Genomic DNA, 19,672 nt, shown 5'->3' on the forward strand with positions numbered 1-19,672 from the left:
GATTACTTGCCTATCAAACAAATTTATGCACTTATATATAATACTAAATGCCTTTAATTTTATTTATAATATGCATACATACACATTAGTAAACATCTATGCAGTTTATGAATAGCGATAGATACTAGCTTTATACGGAATCGGCAGCAGACAGCAATTTTAAATAGATATCGACGAAGATAACATTATTTTCAATCGATATGAACAAATATTTCGCATATGTTCATCTTTGACCACAAACATAACGTGCACCAGCAAGTCTAGCGGACTTAAATTGATATTTGAAGGTAAAACCATAGACATATAAGACTGAACCAACAAGAAATGAGCCGTGTTCTGGGAAAACTGGGCTAAATGCATTTTCGTTTAGTGTCCCTAGAGTAGCCTGTGCAGCCCGCAAAGGCTTATCAGGGAGGACTCTTTCCACTTTTAACGAATTTTGTTAAAACGGAATGTCTTCATAACGAAAATCCAGTGTATGCGGAGTGTTGTCCCTGAGTAGCCTGTGCGGACAGCAAAGACAAATCTGTAACGAAAATTTGCAAGGTTTCCATTTCTTGAAAACTCCTTCTTTCGAGCTAATTTTTTAACCACATTATTTCATTCTGTTTCAATATTTTTTGCTTAATTTCTTGAATCAAATATATGTTTTCCAATGTTCTTGATTTTGAGTAATGCTAGTGCAAAATCTATAAACTTAAGATGGAAAACATTGTTTCTTTTATACCTAATGATAAAATATAACATTTGTGTAGTGAAATAACAGCAGTGAAAATAAACAAATTGTTATTTTCACCGATGAAAATAACAAATCTTCGAAACTACTTTTTCTATTTTTAGATTATCATATCAAGATTTGTATGATCACGAGTGAATAAAAATCGGTATTCCACCGAATCCAACCAATTTTTTTTTTATTTTATGCTTTTTTTCACTGTTAATCGACATCGTAAACGAGTTTAACTGGAGAATTTCGCTGGAATAGTGACGTCATTTCGTCGAAAAATGACGTCATTTTGTTTATTGAAATGTATTGAGGCACGCCACGGGAGAAAGAGTTACTTTTCAGCGAAAGGGAAACAGCTGTGAATTATTTGCTTGAAAATGGGGCATAAAAGAAAAAGAAAATGTGTTCATGCCAGAGTAAGATCGTTTGCTCTTTCACTCGAGATCATAGAAAAATAATTTTTTCTATGATCACTCGTGAAATAACAAACGATCTTACACTGACATGAACAAATATCCTCTATATAATTGTTTAATAAGATCAAAAATAAAATCATGTTCTATGTTTAAATAATGCTATTCTGAGTGAAATTAACTCACCCTTGCTAAAGTTTCGCTTAATGTTTAGAAAAGCTTGTGCCGTTAGCTTCCTCGTAGCAAATTTGCTTCAGGTGTCCTATTTGAATGCCCACCGTGATAAACGCATCGCAAGGGAGTTGGAACGGTGTATGGACGGTATAAGAAGGTATGTTTTTTCCTAAAAAAAGCAAAAAAGTAAGTCGTGTACATAAGAATTAACAAAACATTGAAAAACAGGGTTTGCAAGTGAAACAAATTCAGTTTTCTGACAGCCATCAGTCCAATTTCAATGTCATACAATGAAACAATTCCTCAACGTTGGTATATTTCCTACCTAAGGATTTGCTCTATTAAAAGACAATAACAACTTTGGCCTAAAATATTGAAAACCGACCGACCTACCTTCCTTCCTGCTTACCCACCCACCTTCCCATCCGCCTAACCACCTACCCGCCTACAAACCTAACCACCTACCCGCCTTCCTGCCTGACTGCTTACCTACATGCCTGCCTACGTACGTACGTACGTACCTACCTGCCCGCCTGCGTACCTACGAAGCTACTTACATACGTATCTACCTACCTGCCTTCGTACGTACTTACGTACCTGCCTGCCTGGCTGCCTGCCTGGCTTTAGATGAACTATTATTATGTCTGGAGGATTTTTCTATGGCAATATTGGAAAGGAAATGACCTTTAAAAAAGAGAGTTAGCCATTTTATAATAGGACACTATGGGCGTTCGATGTACAGAAAATCACATTGGTCGTTATGATTTCTTGATAAAATGATAATCCAGGATTACCAGTCAATGATCGACCTCGTTATAAAGCTCTTGTGTGACCACACTGTGCTTCCAATTCTAACCTACGGATCTGAAATATTTGGATACGTTAACATTGGTATACTTGAAAGAATCCACAATAAAGTTTTCAGGAAAATCACACATGCTAAAGCTTCAATGCCTATATCTTTCTTACACGGTACCCAATATCAATTACTATTCGAGCAATAATGATATTTTTCTGGACTAGAATAATTAACGGGAAACAAAATAAGTTTGCAGCACAGATATATAACTATATGATGAATCTTCCTGACAACAACTTCAAATGGATAAATAAAATAAAAGAAATTCTCAATAACAGGTTGCATAGATGTATGGCACAACAAAGACCAATTGCACACTAAAATAAAAATAAATAACAACATTTAAAAAAAACATTTTAATAGAACAATATAAAGCTATTTGACAAAACAGTCTCAATACCTCAAATAAAACCAGAAGATATCGAACATTCAAGAGAACATTGAACTGGAAAAATACCTTACACTTTTGCCTCAGCGCGGGCGAAGCAGCCTTTGAAAGAAAATGCACAAAATATACAAATGACCAGGTTGGAAGCGAAGAACATTACCTTCTATTTTGCCCCTACTTCCAAACACAAATAGAGCAGTATTTAAGTGTATTCAACACACCAACTTCAAGCCTTACTATTAAAACAATTCTATCTACAACGTCAACACCACACTTGTAAGAAGTGTGCAAATTAATAAATATAATCCTCCAAAGTTTAAAACAACAGTAATGTCACACCACTCCACTACAATTTCATCCAATTACTATCATAAATGTGTTCTTGTCACATTATTTTCTTTCTCTCTTTTTTCCACCCCACCCTTTAGTTATCTCATAAGCATCTTTTTTCTAAATAAACTTTGTAAACAGATCCTAAATTCTCATATATTCTCTTGGGTGTGAAATTTCCAGTATCTTTCCAACCCAATGCCTCCTGATCTTCCCAAGTTTACAAATGACAACCATCCTCAATGAATTATATGTATGTTGCTGTTCCATATTGTTTTTCCAGTAACGGATTCTTTCGCGTTTAGTTCTTTATTTAATACAATGTTTGTGATTTAACATAAAACAAAAATGTCAACTTCAACATTTCCAAGGGCTGTTAATATTCAGCTTAACACAAAGCAGTTAAATACCATAATTTAAAATGATACAGCACTTCAAATAACATGCTAAGCTTTTTATATTAAAAAAAAACTTCCTGCTAACCTGGCGCTAAAACGGTAAGTTCAATCCCTCAGCTTAAGGTAGCGCACCGGTAATGATTTCACGCGATTTATTTTACGATCACTGACGATCTTCAATGATCGGTTATTTCCGAGAGATGAATTTAATTTTTTTCAAACTTCGAACTTTGATATATGTTTACGTAATTCCTTTATAATACAGTTTTTTCACAATAAATATTGAGTTTGATCCAAATATCATCTGAAAATTACGATTTCGCGATTTCTTCAAAGATCGAAGAGCCTTCTTACCTGTTTACTTATGGTTATCTTATTTAAGCTCTCACTTATGTGAAGTTGTCGTGGCCGAATGGTTAAGGCGGTGGACAAGAACTCTTTTGGGATCTTCCCGCGCAGGTTCGAATCCTGCAGACATCGCATACTTTTTGTGACGCGTTTTATTTTTTTTTATAACGTTATTTGATTTAATATAGCATATACAAATGTAAGCTATGTTTATTGTTAAATATGTTGCAATTTTCATGCACATTCTTCCATTTTTAAATTAAAACAACGTTATGGCTAAATTGGGTGATTTACTGCTGAACATACGAATCATGCATGTTGCATTTTTATTTTTATTTCAAAAAGTAAACAGTAAATCTGTCTATTTCTTGGTATTTGTGCTGTATATATTGTATCTATAAAAACTAAGTTCAAAATATTTCTTAAATGATACTATTTTGAATTTTATGACACTTTGTTTTCAACCAACCCAATTTCTACTTGGCTGAAACCACTTACCTTGCATGGCGCTCTTCCCTAGATAACAAGTTATAAAAAATAAATGTCTGTAAAAGAATACTTATTTCATCTTGTTTAAACTTTAAACACATTTACTGCATCTGTACACACCAACTGCATGCTCGTTTTTGGAAATCTGGATGAATTATGGAACTTTCATATACCCCAGGGGTGCAAATAAACTGGACAAATCCGAGCGTGGGGCTGGTTTTGAAAAAACCAGTATATTTTTTTTTAAGCATGGAAAGCCTACCTTAAAATGTGCATATAGTTCAGTGAAATGATGCTGATTAAGAAAATAATACATTAGATTATATTTGGAAAGGTGCCCATTACGGGTGCGCTACCTTAAAATCCGATAATTGCTGACACGCGTTCCCCGAGAACATTGTATTCCAAATAGATTCAAACCCAAAGAGAATTTGCACAATTGAAAGTGCGGTGGTAACTCCGCCCATGAAGGGTTAGGTGTTAGGGTAAGGGGTAGGGTTAGGGTTAGGGGTGAATTGATGTGTAATATCTATTTGGTATCTGTTATTTGTGTCGTATCTATCTGGAAAACAATGCCACCCCGCGTTCCCATTCAAACGCTCATTTTTGTACTCGTCAGCCTAAACCGCGAACGAAAAATAAATTGCTCCCGGAACGGGCTACATGCGACTATACTACCTTTTCATATTTCTGTTTTGGCGTCTTTATTTAAATAATCCTTTTTCCTAGAATCAAACTGTATATTTTGTCATCATCGGATAAAAATGAACAAAGTAAGTAGAGCAAATGTAAATACAATGAACGCTATTTAGAAATATTGGTGTTAATAGATAATCACAGCTAATGTTATTTTGTTAATAGGCCTTCCTGACAATATATAAAATGTGTATTGTAAGTGCATTGTTTTGTATAGATTTATTGTTTATTACGTATTGTGTACACATTACTCAAATGATTTATGATCTCGATGTATAACTTTTGCATATATACATATAAAGATATGTCAGCCCCCCCTCTAAACGAACTTGTAAACATTGAATGTGTTTGAACTCTCCATTTAATAGTTCCCCTTTGTATCTTGTATTATAGTAACAATACCTAACACTACTATTCGCTGTTCACATTATGGATGATATAACTGATCCCAACTTGAACCGGACTATATTGTTAGAACTCGTTGTTTCATGTTGCCCTTATTGTATACCTTGTATACTTGGGTGTAAATAAAGAGTTGTTCTGTTCTGTTCTGAACAAAGGAAGTTGCATCATTACATCAACAGCTTGGGCAACAACTTTGTTTGAAGCGTGGCGACAGCATGACATTAAAATATACACTCATTGCATTCATTTATTTCAACGATAATTTTATGACATACCGTCACATCTGTTCAACAGTAAACAACATTTAAATAGACATTTAATTGCATCCATAATGGTCACAGCTTTGTTACTGAGATACTTCCACATATGCTCAACAGTTAACTACATTGAAAGATTGACAATTAATTGCATTCATAATGTTTAAAAAATTTATTACTGAGATACCGCCACATCTGCTTACCAGATACACGCATTCTCAAAAAAATCTAGACAAAAAGCGTCGCTGATACTCAAACTACATTAACTTTATTATAAATGTTCGGATATATGCAAATACGCTTGCTATCAAAGTGGAACAAATATTATGTACATATGTATACATATAGGATCTGATATGTTCCCGTTGAAAACACTGGTGGATAATGTGTCTTGGATAGCACATGACTATGGAAAAAGGCCTTATGAAACTATTTAAGAACCATCATAGTGCATTGCAAACATATGAATGACAACTTGTACCATTATTTTGAAGTCGGCCATTTGATACATATACGTTTTATTCAATATCTATCATATCCCCAAAATAGGAAATATGGCAAGTTGTTTTTTATAACTGAATTGAAGTGGCATCTCATTACAAAAAAACTAATTCTTATAAGCAATCGGGTTATCATACAAATAATTATTTTAGGTTCCCAAAAACCTAGAGTAATTACGGTTTTCAAAGAAAAACTGGACAATATCCCAGCAAACAATGATATCATTATTAAATAAAGATTTAAAGCGAAAAAATGGAAAGGTAAAACAGATACAGAGTTAAGGAGACAATGGAAGTCATTGAGTGGATGGAGCAATCGACACAAGAGTTTGAAGGTCATGCACAGTGGAGACAGATCAGTACGTGTATCAACCCTGATGAAAATGGACTTCAATGGAAAATGGAAAAATGAAAACTATACCCGCACAACTCTAGAAGAAATCCAGCATGTTTATTGGAAAACCGGCTTGAACACTGTAGTTAATTGTAGGTTTCAGAGAAATTGAGCAAGATCTCAACTATGGTCATTAACACAATAACAAAATAGCAGAATCAACAATGGGCATTGAAATAATTTTCAAAATAGTAAAGCGCATTTTTTTAAAAATGTAAGCCACTCACACTTTTTGACAGATTCATCTTCATCTTATGATCTTAACATAACGATATTCGATTTAGTGAGAAGATTTAAAAGCCGTTAGATTTGACCACATCATGGCACTACTTTGAATGTGGTCATGCCAAAGGCTCAGACTATAAAAAATTGGTAATCACAAAGCTCAATACAGATAATGCAGTGAAACAAGAAATAGTTCTGATCCGAGAAACACATTATTTCTGTCTGGTGTGCCATGCTTCAACCCATGTCAGTGCAATTAATTACGAACTAATGACAGAAGGGGATGTTGAGACCAATAAAGATATAGTTGTCCAAAGGAACGTGCGAAAGGTCCCATGAAACTACATGCTATACTTGGGACAGAATATGGTACCACTGTATGGTTGCGCAATACAAGTTGTACTGACTATTTTAAAGGAGGATATTTTAATGTCACATCACACTGTACTTGGGAAAAACAATTTTGGAAAAGCAAACCCATACTGATCATTCTGATGATTTCAAAATAGAAGCAGGAGAAAAACTCATTAATGTTGAGATAACCAACCTGGGCGAAATAAAAAAAAAGACACATGTGGAATTAGAAAAGAGTCGGTTAGATAGGTCCATTACTGTTGGTCAGATCATTGTAGCTCAGCACGAAGAAACATAACATACGTTAGGCTTGTGAAATTGATGATAATGACAATATCTACCATTGATGTAAACGTCATTACCAACAGTGGGAAATGTATTGATCGGTTCAACTGGCCAACAAAACAGAATAAGATTTGGATAAAGCCTGAAGATATCATAAAATTAATTGTTGCCCCACAACCAACAGGGAATTCCAACAGAGTTCCTCTATTCCAAATGGCATGCTTGCCGTGCTTAATGACTGAATATCTTTTTGAACATCATGATACAATCAGTCTTAAACAAATGTGTTATAGTATCGTTTCGGCACAGCAAGCGCAGGAAATACATTCTTATCAGGCCCGACACAACGCATCAAGCGGGCTCCTGTCTAAATATTCATTTTATTATCATTTAACCTTGTGTTCGAGAGGTATTTACTCTGACCAATATCTACATTAAACGCATTTTAATATGTCGATACTTGACAAGCATTCAAAAAGATGTAATAATCATAATACACACTCATTTTCTTCTCAAGCTTAAACTTAGCGTATTGGTACGCATAAATTTGACAAAGGACGCTTTGTGTGCATGACTGCGTATAAGGCAATAAAACATCGCCTTGTATGGATTTGTTTTCATTCTAAATTTAAATTCATTTTGCCATTGGCTGTTATAATTACATCTGAACTACGCTACATAACTCATTTTTATGCTACACCCACATACACTACCCTCATGCTCAACCCACATAACTCACCCTCATGCTCCACCCACATACTACACCATCATGCTACACCCACATATACTACCCGCATGCTCCACCCTTATGTTCCAACCCCATACCGCACTCTCATGCTCAGCCAATATGCCCCACCCATATACTCCACCCACATCATCCACCCTCATGTCCCTACCACATACCTAACCTGCATACACTGCCCTCATGCTCCACCAACATAATCCACCCTCATGCCCAACCCACATACCTAACGCGTATGCACAACCCTCATGCTCAGCCCACATAACTCACCATATGCTCCACCCACATACACTACCCTCATATCCACCCACATAACCCACCCTCATGATCCATCCGCATACCCCACCCTCATACTCCACCCACATAATCCACCTTCATGCCCAACCCAAATACCTAACCCGTATGCACTACCCTCATGCTCAGTCCACATAACTCACCCTCATGCACCACCCACATACACTACCCTCATACTCCACCCACATAACCCACCCATATGTCCATCCGCATACCTCACTCTCATGGTCCATCCACATAACTAACCCTCATGGTCAACCCACAACCCCCAACCTCATGCTTTACCCAAATTCCTCACCCTTATGGTCCACCCACATAACCCACCATCATGCTCCAACCACAAAACCCACCCTCACGTTCCACCGACACACCCCACTTAATCCACCCTCATGTTCAACCCACATAATCCACCCTCATGTACCACCCACATCACCCACCCTCATGCTCCACCCACATAAACAACCCTCAAGCTCTACCCACATTTCCTGACCTCATACTCCACCCACATACCACACCCTCATGCTCCAGCAACATCCACACCCTCATGCTTAGCCTCGGATACAATAATTGGATATATTCTCTAATAATGCTCCCATCCTAAGTCAGTATTTTACTTATAGCATATAGTGAATTATGCCTACTCTGTAATCCTGCAACTTCAACCCAGTTGATGTAAACAGCAATACAAAAATGGAAAACCTGTTGTCACGGGCAGCAAGTGGGTGAAGTGGGATCGCTTGTTTCATTATTTCCGCGGTTGAAGGGTCGGTGTACGGGTCAATCGGGTTCAGCTTTGACGACCTGTTCTGGGTGCTCTTGAAGGGGGACAGTAGAGTCTGCGCACTGGGAACTGGAACTAGACAAAATAGACGAAACAAAAACAGTTTTACTTCCTCCTCCTTTTCTACTCCAGACAATACAACACAATAAGCACATAATTCATCATATCATGGAATTATAGTTATCACATATTAGGGGTACAAAGTACTATATATAAACAATTCAATGTCCTGGAATCTACCACCTAACCTGACCGTCTTTAAGAGAAATCCTTCAAGGCAAACAAGAATCGTAAAGACAACTGGGATATTTTTAACCCAAAGTATGCACGGGATATTGCCTTTAGTCTTTCACATACCTGTTTGTAAACAATAACATAAGGAGTCAGCTTTATTTGTTGAACAAGATAAACAGTTGGAAAATTTAGGACATAAGAATGTCAACGTGCAATTTATCGGCGGTAAATCCAAATTTAAGCAAGAAAATAACTTCGTATTTTCTAACGAAAAGAATTCAAAAGTGATTTCTTTTAGTATTTTGCATGCCTGTTTGTAAACAATAACATATAAGTAAGCTATATTTCCTAAACAATATTAACAGTTGGTATATTAAGCACATATTCATAAGAATCTTCACATATTTTACCGCCTTGAATCCCCATTTTATCAATAATAACTATTTTATAACCTTAAGTATGCAAGGAACATTGATTTTAGAATTTGCATGCATGTTTGGAAACAATAATATAATAAGAAAGCTATATTTGTTCAACAAGATGAACTGTTAAAAAATTTAGCACATACATGTGCATATGTCATTGACTTACATATTTTACTGCCATAAACGCACATTTTAACAATAAAATAACTCTTTTTTACCAAGTATGCAACAAACATTGCTTTTAGAATTTAAGTGCCTTTTTGTAAATAATGACATCTTAATTTAACTATAATTGGTGAAAAGATGAACATTAAGTAAATCTAGTACATATATGACCAGTGACTTGCATATTTTACGGTCATGAATCCACATTTGAACAAGAAAATAACTTGATATTTTCTAACCCAAAGTAAGCCAAAAAACTCTTTGGCATGCCTGTTTGTAAAAAATAACCTTATAAGTAAGCTATATTTGTTACAAGAGATTAACAATTGGAAAATCAAGCACATAATAATGTAGACTTCCTTCTACATTTTAAGGCCTATAATCTACATTATAATTATAATATTACTGCTTTCTACCTCAAAGTATGCAAGAAACGTTGCTTCTAGACTTTGCTTGCCTGTTCAAAAACAATAACATACTAAGCAAGCTATGTTTGTTGAATAAGATGACTAGTTGGAAAAAATAAGCACATAAAGATCACTGACTTGCATATTTTACAGAGAAAAAAGCTCATTTTAACCAAAAAATATATTTTATGACAACAAGTCTGCGAGACACATTGCTTTTAGAATAAAAGGGACTGTCTGATAACAATTACATAAGTTAGCTATATTTGTTGTATAAGATGACCAGTTAGAAAATTAAGCACATAAGAATATTGAATTTCATTTTAAACGGCATTAAATCCCTACGTTAACAAAAAAATCACTATTTTCTTACCGAAAGTATACAAGATAGATTGCTTTGAGCATTTAAGTGCCTGTTTATAGACAATAATATTAAAAGTAAGCTATATTTGTTGAATACGATGACCAGTTTGAAAATTAAGCACATGAGAATAGTGACTTGAATATTTTACCGCCCAAAATCCACATTTTAACACACAAAAAAGACTAACCCAAAGAAGGCAAGACACATTCCTTTTAGCATTTGCATGTCTGTTAGTAATCAATTTAGCATTGTAAGAAAGCTATACTTTTTAACAAGATGAACAATTGAACAGTTTAGCATATACAAAATATTGACTTGCATATTTTAGGGCAAAAACACATTTTGACAAGAAACTCACCTTTTTCTATGCCAAAATATGCAAGAAACATTGATTTTAGCATTTTGGTGTCTGTTTTATAAACAATAAATAATTGCCTGATTTTAATAACATAGAGAACATTGTTTACCTCCCTGTATGAAACAAACTTTGACTAAAGCCTTTTCAGGCCTGATTGTGACCAATTAAATTGTAATTAAGTTTTCTTTGTTAAATAAGATTACCAGTTGGAAGTATTTATCATATTAGAAGCCTGACTTGTATATTTTACGGACTAAAATCCACATTTAAACCACAGGCGCTCGATGGCAATGACTCAATGATCGACTATCCGTTGTGACGCAATTTTAGTTACCCCTTGTTCAGTATCATGCATACACATACTAAATCAATAAAAATCTTCCGACAAAATGTCTTTTAAAAAAAAAGATTGTTCGACTACGTATATAGATATTGACAAGGTAAGCCACTCGCCATTTTCTCAAGCAACGGAAGTGCGTCATTACTCATAAATAAATCGCTGTCACCCCGCTCGCTTATTGAAATGCGCGCGTGTGTCTTAACACACAGGTCGAAATGTGTGAGCACTGTTTATAATCATATTTATGTTGTTAAAATAACTTAAACAAAATAACAACAGCATGTCTCTTTTTTAGATGTTCTGAAAGCATTAAAAATATTATGAAAATGGTATAATGAGAACCAGTTAAAATAAAATAAAATTTACAATCGCCATCATATTAAATGCATATTGTGGGAATATGCGAACAGTACTTTTTACTCACAAATTAGGTAGTCATAAAGACAGCGCTGTTGACCCGTACTTTGTTGTTTATGCACCACTTGTTACCCTAGTAGTTCACACGGTGTCAACCAGTCTCTGACCTTAACATCGGTATAGAACACTCACGCGCTTTTTCAGCATAGCTGTTTTACCCAGCTTTTCAACTTAACTGACCTCTACATAACAGGCACGAATTAATACATTCGAATATTAAATAGGCTGATTTGAGAGAAATCCCCTAAATTTGGCTGCGTCACTGTGTCTGTGCACATCGTAAAGGATTTAACCCTATTCAATGTACGGAATTCCGGACTAGTCTCTGCATGTTCAAACGACACATAGACACAAATTGTGGCCCAGTTACAATTACGCGTTAAAATCCACCTCGCAGAATGTCAGGTTCTGTACTCGGTTACTTAATCGTAAGGGGAAGACATAACTGACTATCGATAAACACTAATGAGGAAAATCGTTTAATTACCTAAACGCCTGAATAGACTACTCTTATTTCCAAGTTTGCTGTATTTGCTTTTTTGAATTCAATTTTATATCGAAATGAATTGCGCTAAAATATACCATTTACAACCCGCAATGAGATTTAAAAAGACCCGCGTCATGTGAAAATGGGTTTTATGCCATATGCGCCAATCATAGCTATAGCCCACCTAGCCTGCGCATGTCTTAGTCTGGTCAGAAGATACATAATGAGACCATAAAACTTTCATTGATTGTATAGCGGACATTATCGCCTCTGACCAGACTACGCAAATGCACAGACTGGGCTTGAGCTACGCTGGCTGTAACGCCATAATACCCCATTTCGCATGACGCAGTTATGAAAGTGTGATTTGAATGTTTCGAAAGAAAACTGCGTGCTACATATTAACATACTATATATTTCGATCGTGGAGAAATAAACGCATAATAAGCCATGTGAGGACACATATGATGTGAACTCCCGTAGTATTATATGTATCTACTTACACTAATGTGTGGTTTTGACTATAATAACACACATTTCAAACCTCTTGCACAAATTATACGAGTCTCTCTCGGCGCGGATGCGGCAGATGCGGCAGTTATCAAGTTTATCGTAGTTAGGAAAACTGGCTTGAAACGCGTGGCGTTATTTTAGAAAGTTGTGTTGCGTAACGAGTTGGGTGTAGACTTCCGGCCTAGTTGAGTTCATTTCGGGTTTTAGGGATGGATATTTGTGGATATTTTGTAAATGAAAAACGTGAATATAAACCATTTGAGTGCCTACTTTAGAAGAATAAAAACGTGTATGCCATTCAAACAATATAAAAGAACAAACTTGCGATTGTATTGGTCAAACTTCATGTAATAATTAGAATTAATTTCATTGATTGTTTAATTTTACCGTTTAACCGATCATGGAATAGACTGATCACGTGGGGGTCATGCGACAATGTTGAAGTTTATTTTGTCTTGACAAACAAGTTTCATAACAGATAACTGGATTCACTGACTCGGGTAAGTTAAACTTCCTATCATTTTAACACCGTGTTTGGCATGCATTATCGGATATAATACGGTAGGATAGTGTTTTTTTGCGCTTTAAGAGAATATAATTAATATTTAACATCAAACTATTTTCAACGGATCCTTATCCATATGTTACAATAATTTTTTTGAAATAAAAATAACGATTATGTCGGTAAAATTACGGTCGGTCGTTAAAGTAGAAATAATCAATTTAAAGCTAAAAAACACAATTTTATGCAAACTTACATCTATTTTACTAAAACTTTGAAATAATTGGACAATTAAATCGTTACTTTAAATTTGAATTTTAAAGAGTAACAAATTTAAATTATTTCCCCAAATACTCAAATATGGCAAAGGGGCTTTAAGTACTGCTGGTCTATATTTTATGTTCAACTGATGGAGTAATATATAAAACTACCCGATACATCTAATTTGTTGCTAAACGACAATATTATATCGCGAGCAGTGTTGATTGACATAGTGACATATGGACAATAATACACGAAATTTATGGATAATACAACCATTGTCCACACCATAATCCCAAACGGGGACCATTTCAATATTCTTACAAACAGATTCAGTGTTTTATTCTAGAAATTTTATTGCAGTATTTAATTATCAGATTAGCAAAAACAATCTAGGTTTTATGTGTAAATATTTTGGTTGATATATAATGGTGTTATTGGTATGTTTTATGTGTTGATATAACTTGTGAGAGAAAGGAGGATAACTTTAAAGTGCTTATTTACAAAGGATACAATGAGCGTCCGAGTTAGCTCCCCTTTCAGTAAGTTTTAAATAATATGTCTGTGATGTATGGATTGACTAGTCTCTTGTAACTCAAAATTGAGTGGCAGCAATGATTGTGTTTTATGTTTTAATGTATTGGTTTATCTGTGACTGTATGCAATTATGCTGGTGAGACTATAATAAACTACTACTACTAATAATAATGTTGAGACATTGGACGGCTTATTTTGATGTTTTGTTAACCAATATTCAACTCTGATTGTTTGCGAAAATAGAATTGGTTATAAGTTACAATTTTATCAAATTGCATTAGTATTTGAAAACTTGTCGAGTTAACGTCGTATTTGTTTTATCAGAATTTAATGTTATGTTTAGTAATTTACGTCACCAACATTGCCACCTCTACCGTCTAAGGAAAGTTTTATTTAAGAAAGCAGTTTATTAAACTTATTAAATTAAGAAACATCAATAAAAATTTCGTTTTTCATTCTTACTAGCGATTCCGAAGTAACTAGATACCTATTAAGGAACAACAACAACGCTTAACAGTCCTTTGAAGCCGGGGTGCACGTAACTTCAAAATGTTAATTGCATTGCGTTAGTTAATCAATGTACATTTAAATGCTACTCATCCTCGTCGCCATTAAAGTAAGAAATCCTGAGATCAAACAGGGGATTGAACCAAAGTCCTTCTTATAAAAGTCTAACCGGCGTCGCTTAAAAGGAAAATTCAACATCAAGGCTAATGTAAGTGACCGTATTCACTACATCTCATCAATTATTCAATAACGTTTTGTTTGTATCGCAAACATTTCAAACTTCACATTCATTCTGCAAAACGACCCCTGCATTAATTTATCAACGGACAAGTAAGACGGATTTGTCTACTTATTAAGACTATTTCAAAACAATAAAACTTTTAAACCTACCGTGTTGTGTGTAAAAGTTTGAATCTCAGTTGTTAATAATAATTTTTGTTAGAAATTATTGAAAACAAAAGAAGAGCAATCGGAGGTCAGAATGTCAGACAAAAGTGTTTTATACACTGCTATTAATTTTTACATTATGACTTCGCAATATTTAATCTTCATGTTCAAGAATGAAGCTATCATATTCATACTTTAAAGGGACCTTTTCACTGATTTTGGCATGTATTGAAGTTTGTCATTAAATGCTTGAAATTGATAAATGTAAATATTGGAACTAAATAGCTCCAGTAAAAAACAAGAATACAATTAAACATAGAAAAAAGTAACCCTGTACTGGGCTTGAACAACTGAACCTTGGAGTAAAATTCAAGCGCTCTAACCACTCGGCCAAACTTGCTGATACGAAAAGATGTGTATTTGATACTTTATATTAGCAATCCATGATGTGTAACCAAATATAACAATAACAACAGAATTCTCCAAATTATTTAATCGTTTCGGGTTTGTAACGCTAATAATTTTCAGTTTTTTAAATCGTCAAAATATGCATATAATGGATATTTTAGAGCATGGTTAATGTTAAGTATTACCGTTATCTCACAAATATCATAACTACAACGACTATTTGCAAAACTAAAACAATTTATTTTTTCAAATTTGGCAATTTGCCAAGCGTGAAAAGGTCCCTTTAAAGCCACTCATCTTGAAATGAAATACATGTTAATCAATACCTTAAGATGCAATTTGAAAGTGTGCAAAACTATCATTAAATCTATAGCCTAGTTAGCAAGTAATTTATTATTATTTTTAAATTTTAAAACCGAAAGTAGGATATCTAGACGTATACGTCCATTTCGACAAACGCGATTATTTTTAAGTTTTAAAGCAAAAAAAAAGACGGATTTCTACCTTGTAACCACCAGATATATTCTCATTGTCATAGATACAATATGTTTCTGATTTATACTTAAAATTACTATGCCATGTATTTCATTATAAGGTGTGTGGCTTTAAGTCCTTAAATGTCCTTAAATATGAACACCTCATACCCATTACAGGGTCACTACCCTGGCCTTATCTAATACTTAGTTAACACTATACTTTTTTCAGCATTTAAAGAACATAAAGATGGACAAGGCAGCCTTGGTTTTCATGTTCATAACATTTGGCACTGCCAATCACGTGCCGAGATCTGAACTTCAAAACTCCATCCCAGGTCTGGCTTCACAGAAACCTGCATTCTGTAATGGCATGGATTGCCCAGAGTTCACTGTTGTCAAGTCAACGAAGGTTGTCCAATTGTGGATTAATATAAAATGTATTGTAAAAATCATGTTGGCTTCTGTCTATTGTGTATAAATTAGGTGCAATCTGGTATACATGATACATTTTTTATAAAAATGCGAATAATTAAAAAATAATATCACTGTAAAAATGACTGAGTTTAATAATTTTAACACTCGTTCAACTTTTATCAGGCATACACTCCTTACTTCAGTAATAATCATATGAATTGTGCTTGTCTTGAAATAGTATAGAGCTTTTAGATAATGGGTTCCTCTTCTAACCGACAAAACATACCTTAAAATACTGTTAAATTTACTAACACTGGAATGACTGGATGTAATGATTTTGAAGTCGATACTATTAACACATGCAAGTTAAAATTGTCAGAAACATAAATCATATTCAATGTTCATAATGAAATGTTTAAAAATGCGTGTGAAGTTTGTTTTTTCTTAATTCGAATCTTTCTTGCATGTACATTTCTCAAGGTCAGGGCTCTGACTTGACTGAATGTTATACTTCAAAAAGTGGACAAATATGCGTTATTTACTGGAAAAAAAACCCAGACATAATTAAGATGCACAAGGAACTTCACTTTTCAGAAATAGAATTAATAGAAAATAAAAGGGGGTGCGATTTCTCCACTTTTGAACAATTTTCCTTCTTTAAGGTATCAAGATTACTTCACAAATAGCTCTAATCTTAAATTGATCAGTTAAATAAAGAAGACTTTTGTTGAACAAAGTAAGTCGGTGAAATGTTTCTAAAATCACATCCATGATGAACTAACCTAAGGTATATATAAATGTTTGAGTTTTACATTTATGCTTCTTTTGAAAGTATCCTTCGTTAACCTTCCCTGGTTTTAATTAATTCAGGACTACGAGATTCGAGACTACGTTGCCACAGACTGGGTCTCCACCGATCAGCTCAACATGGAGTACAAGGAGGCCTGGTCTAAAAACTTCATGAAACTCTCCCAATACATCAGCGGACAGAATGATAAAAGTAAGGTTTTCATGGTGAAATTTGCCTGTCCATGACATCACTGTTACTTTTAAGGACATTTGCAAAGATCTAGCGCCATTTTTTTTACTTCTGTTTATATAGATCTCTACCTAAACAAATATTTACCTCACTGTTATGTTCTAGAACAAATTGTTAAGCAATCTGAAATACATAAAGAATATTTGTTTGTTATCCCACATTAAAATCATTTTATATGGTCACTTCACAAAGAGACAACTGTTTAAATTTCGATGAGCGCTTTTGTGTATACAAATATGTAAATGATGTCCCTTTTCGTCATGCTTTAACATTATCACAGTGAAAACTGACGCATTGTTTTATTATTTTATGTTGCTGAATATTTAAGATAATGTGACCTTCAGTGATTTATAGTTCATCTAACAGATTTGTTCATGTTTAAGCATTAACTTTAAAGTTACTGTTATATATACTTTCATATTATAAAGAATTCTAATGGCTTATGTTAATGGACAGGTTATGTTCTATTTTTGGATAGTTTAAAATTGACAAAGCATGCAGATTGTTAATTAGGGGGAGCACTGATGAAGTCTACATAGACAATTATAAAGCAATACCAGTGCCATGTTTTTGACAAGTTTTTTTAAATGCTTTACATGAATTTGTCTGTTAAATTTTTAGGCTTTATGGCTGATTTGTTTATCAATTTTAGTGCAGAAGGTTGCCATGACATTCCCAGTGGTGACAAGAATCATCCCAGGGCAGGAATCCAATTTCAGAATGAACTTCTTTGTGGCCCCGGCTCAAAAACCAGCCCCGAAACCAACCAATCCAGAGGTGTTCCTGCAGTCTATCCCCACGTTAAGAGTTTATGCGAGGTATGGTAAAACTAAAAAGTGCCTAGCTTAGCTTGAAGATTTTGTAAATACCCCTAAAACTCCATGTACGGTATGCAAACTCAATTTAAATTTGTTGCCTGGGCATTTTAAATCAGTTAGTTAGATATTGGCTATCTTGATATTAAGGTCTTATTTAATATACTTACTTGCGTATATCAATATAATAAATTTGCATTGTTTTGCTGATTTGTAGAGTTTCATGACAACTGCGTTTGCAAAAGTCGATTTAGTTTGAATAATGGTTGCATGAAGACATAATTACGACATAAGAAGCTTATATTGCGTTTGATTAATTTTAGTTTCTGTGATAAATCAATACTGAGATAAATAAGCAACTTGCCAGATTATTTAAACAGATGTTGTTAGACAGAGCATTGCACAACTGAATGACTTTGTTAACAACGAAGTCAGAGTCTTAAAGGTTGACTATAAACACAGAAATAATGGGACACCACTAAGCCGTTAGGATGGGAGAAGAAGGTCGATTATCACAAATATTCAAATTGGCGTTTTGCTTTCGAGGCGGTTTAAACATAGTTATCGCATTTTCATCATGTCACCATAATTGTACTTGTTCTCAAATCAATTAATGAGATATATCTTATTGTCGGACTCAAATCTGTGTTTCAATACAGTGGGCCGAGATTGTGTTACATAACTCTTGATAAGGGAAGGCATCAAAGAGCACTAAACACCTTAACTTACTGCTTTAAAACGCTCAGGCAATGAATATAAATTGAGTAAGCAATCCCTTAGTTTTAAGTTTTTTAATGCTTCAAATAAGGAAACTTGGCTAAAAAAAAATTGACTACAAGGTTGTCAACATTATAAACAATAAAATATACAAAATAATAAAAAGGTAAATTTGGCTACAGAAAATTTTCAGCCAGGGGAAGCCCTGTTACTGTATAAATACTACAAAGGCTGTTTAAGGAAGCACACTCTATACTCTGTGCATTATTTCCATGTCCCACAACATGCCTGCATTAATTGTTCTTATTTGAGCCCCTATTTCTCTCACAGGCGGGTTGCTGGCTATGCGAGGGACTATCCTGTGTGGAAGGACGAGGCTGTGAAGCTGGAAGAAGCCTTGACCAAGGATGGACTGGAGTTTGTCACGGAAAAATGGTGGACTGCCAGCTATGACGCGCCCTTCAACAGGCACAATGAGGTCATCTTCATGGCCAAATAGGCTTTTGAAGTGTTTGCAGATACAACTGAATACTGAATGATGTCCGCAATATGTCTCTTTATGATTCTTTTTTTTTTTGCTGTTTGAATATTTATTTATCTATTTTTTTTATTATTCTTGAATAGATATTGTTTGTACAGACTCTTCTTGTATCCTGTGATGATTTAATGCAATTTAATTAATGTGTGATATGGAGTTAATAAACTGTAGAGCATCAATTGTGAATGTTTTTAATTACCCACGTTATTGGTTATATTCAAGATCTTGTGCTAAGTATTATGTACCCTGATTTTATTAATAAAAAACCTTTCCCAAAGTTGCACTTGAACCTCTTACCAATT

The 19,672-nt window shown here is 34.4% G+C and overlaps 1 protein-coding gene across 1 annotated transcript; it reads left to right on the forward strand.

Annotated features, from left to right (window-relative positions):
* Window positions 1-16,079: 16,079 nt before the first annotated feature.
* Window positions 16,080-19,383, forward strand: LOC127874950 (heme-binding protein 2-like). Its single transcript, XM_052419655.1, has 4 exons — window positions 16,080-16,256; window positions 17,132-17,261; window positions 17,953-18,118; window positions 19,163-19,383. The coding sequence occupies exons 1-4, from the start codon at window positions 16,095-16,097 to the stop codon at window positions 19,329-19,331; spliced, it is 627 nt and encodes a 208-aa protein (XP_052275615.1). The 5' UTR covers window positions 16,080-16,094; the 3' UTR covers window positions 19,332-19,383.
* The last annotated feature ends 289 nt before the right edge of the window (window positions 19,384-19,672 follow it).

Source organism: Dreissena polymorpha, chromosome 3 (genome assembly GCF_020536995.1).
Source record: "Dreissena polymorpha isolate Duluth1 chromosome 3, UMN_Dpol_1.0, whole genome shotgun sequence".
NCBI lineage: Eukaryota > Metazoa > Mollusca > Bivalvia > Myida > Dreissenidae > Dreissena > Dreissena polymorpha.

What these genes read in the sequence shown, in the direction of transcription:
- LOC127874950 (XM_052419655.1), top strand. Translation starts at nt 16,095, where the DNA reads ATGGACAAGGCAGCCTTGGTTTTCATGTTCATAACATTTGGCACTGCC. An exon ending in CTGTTGTCAAGTCAACGAAG is followed by an intron (nt 16,257 to 17,131) that starts GTTGTCCAATTG and finishes TAATTAATTCAG; the next exon opens with GACTACGAGATTCGAGACTA. An exon ending in ACGTTAAGAGTTTATGCGAG is followed by an intron (nt 18,119 to 19,162) that starts GTATGGTAAAAC and finishes TTTCTCTCACAG; the next exon opens with GCGGGTTGCTGGCTATGCGA.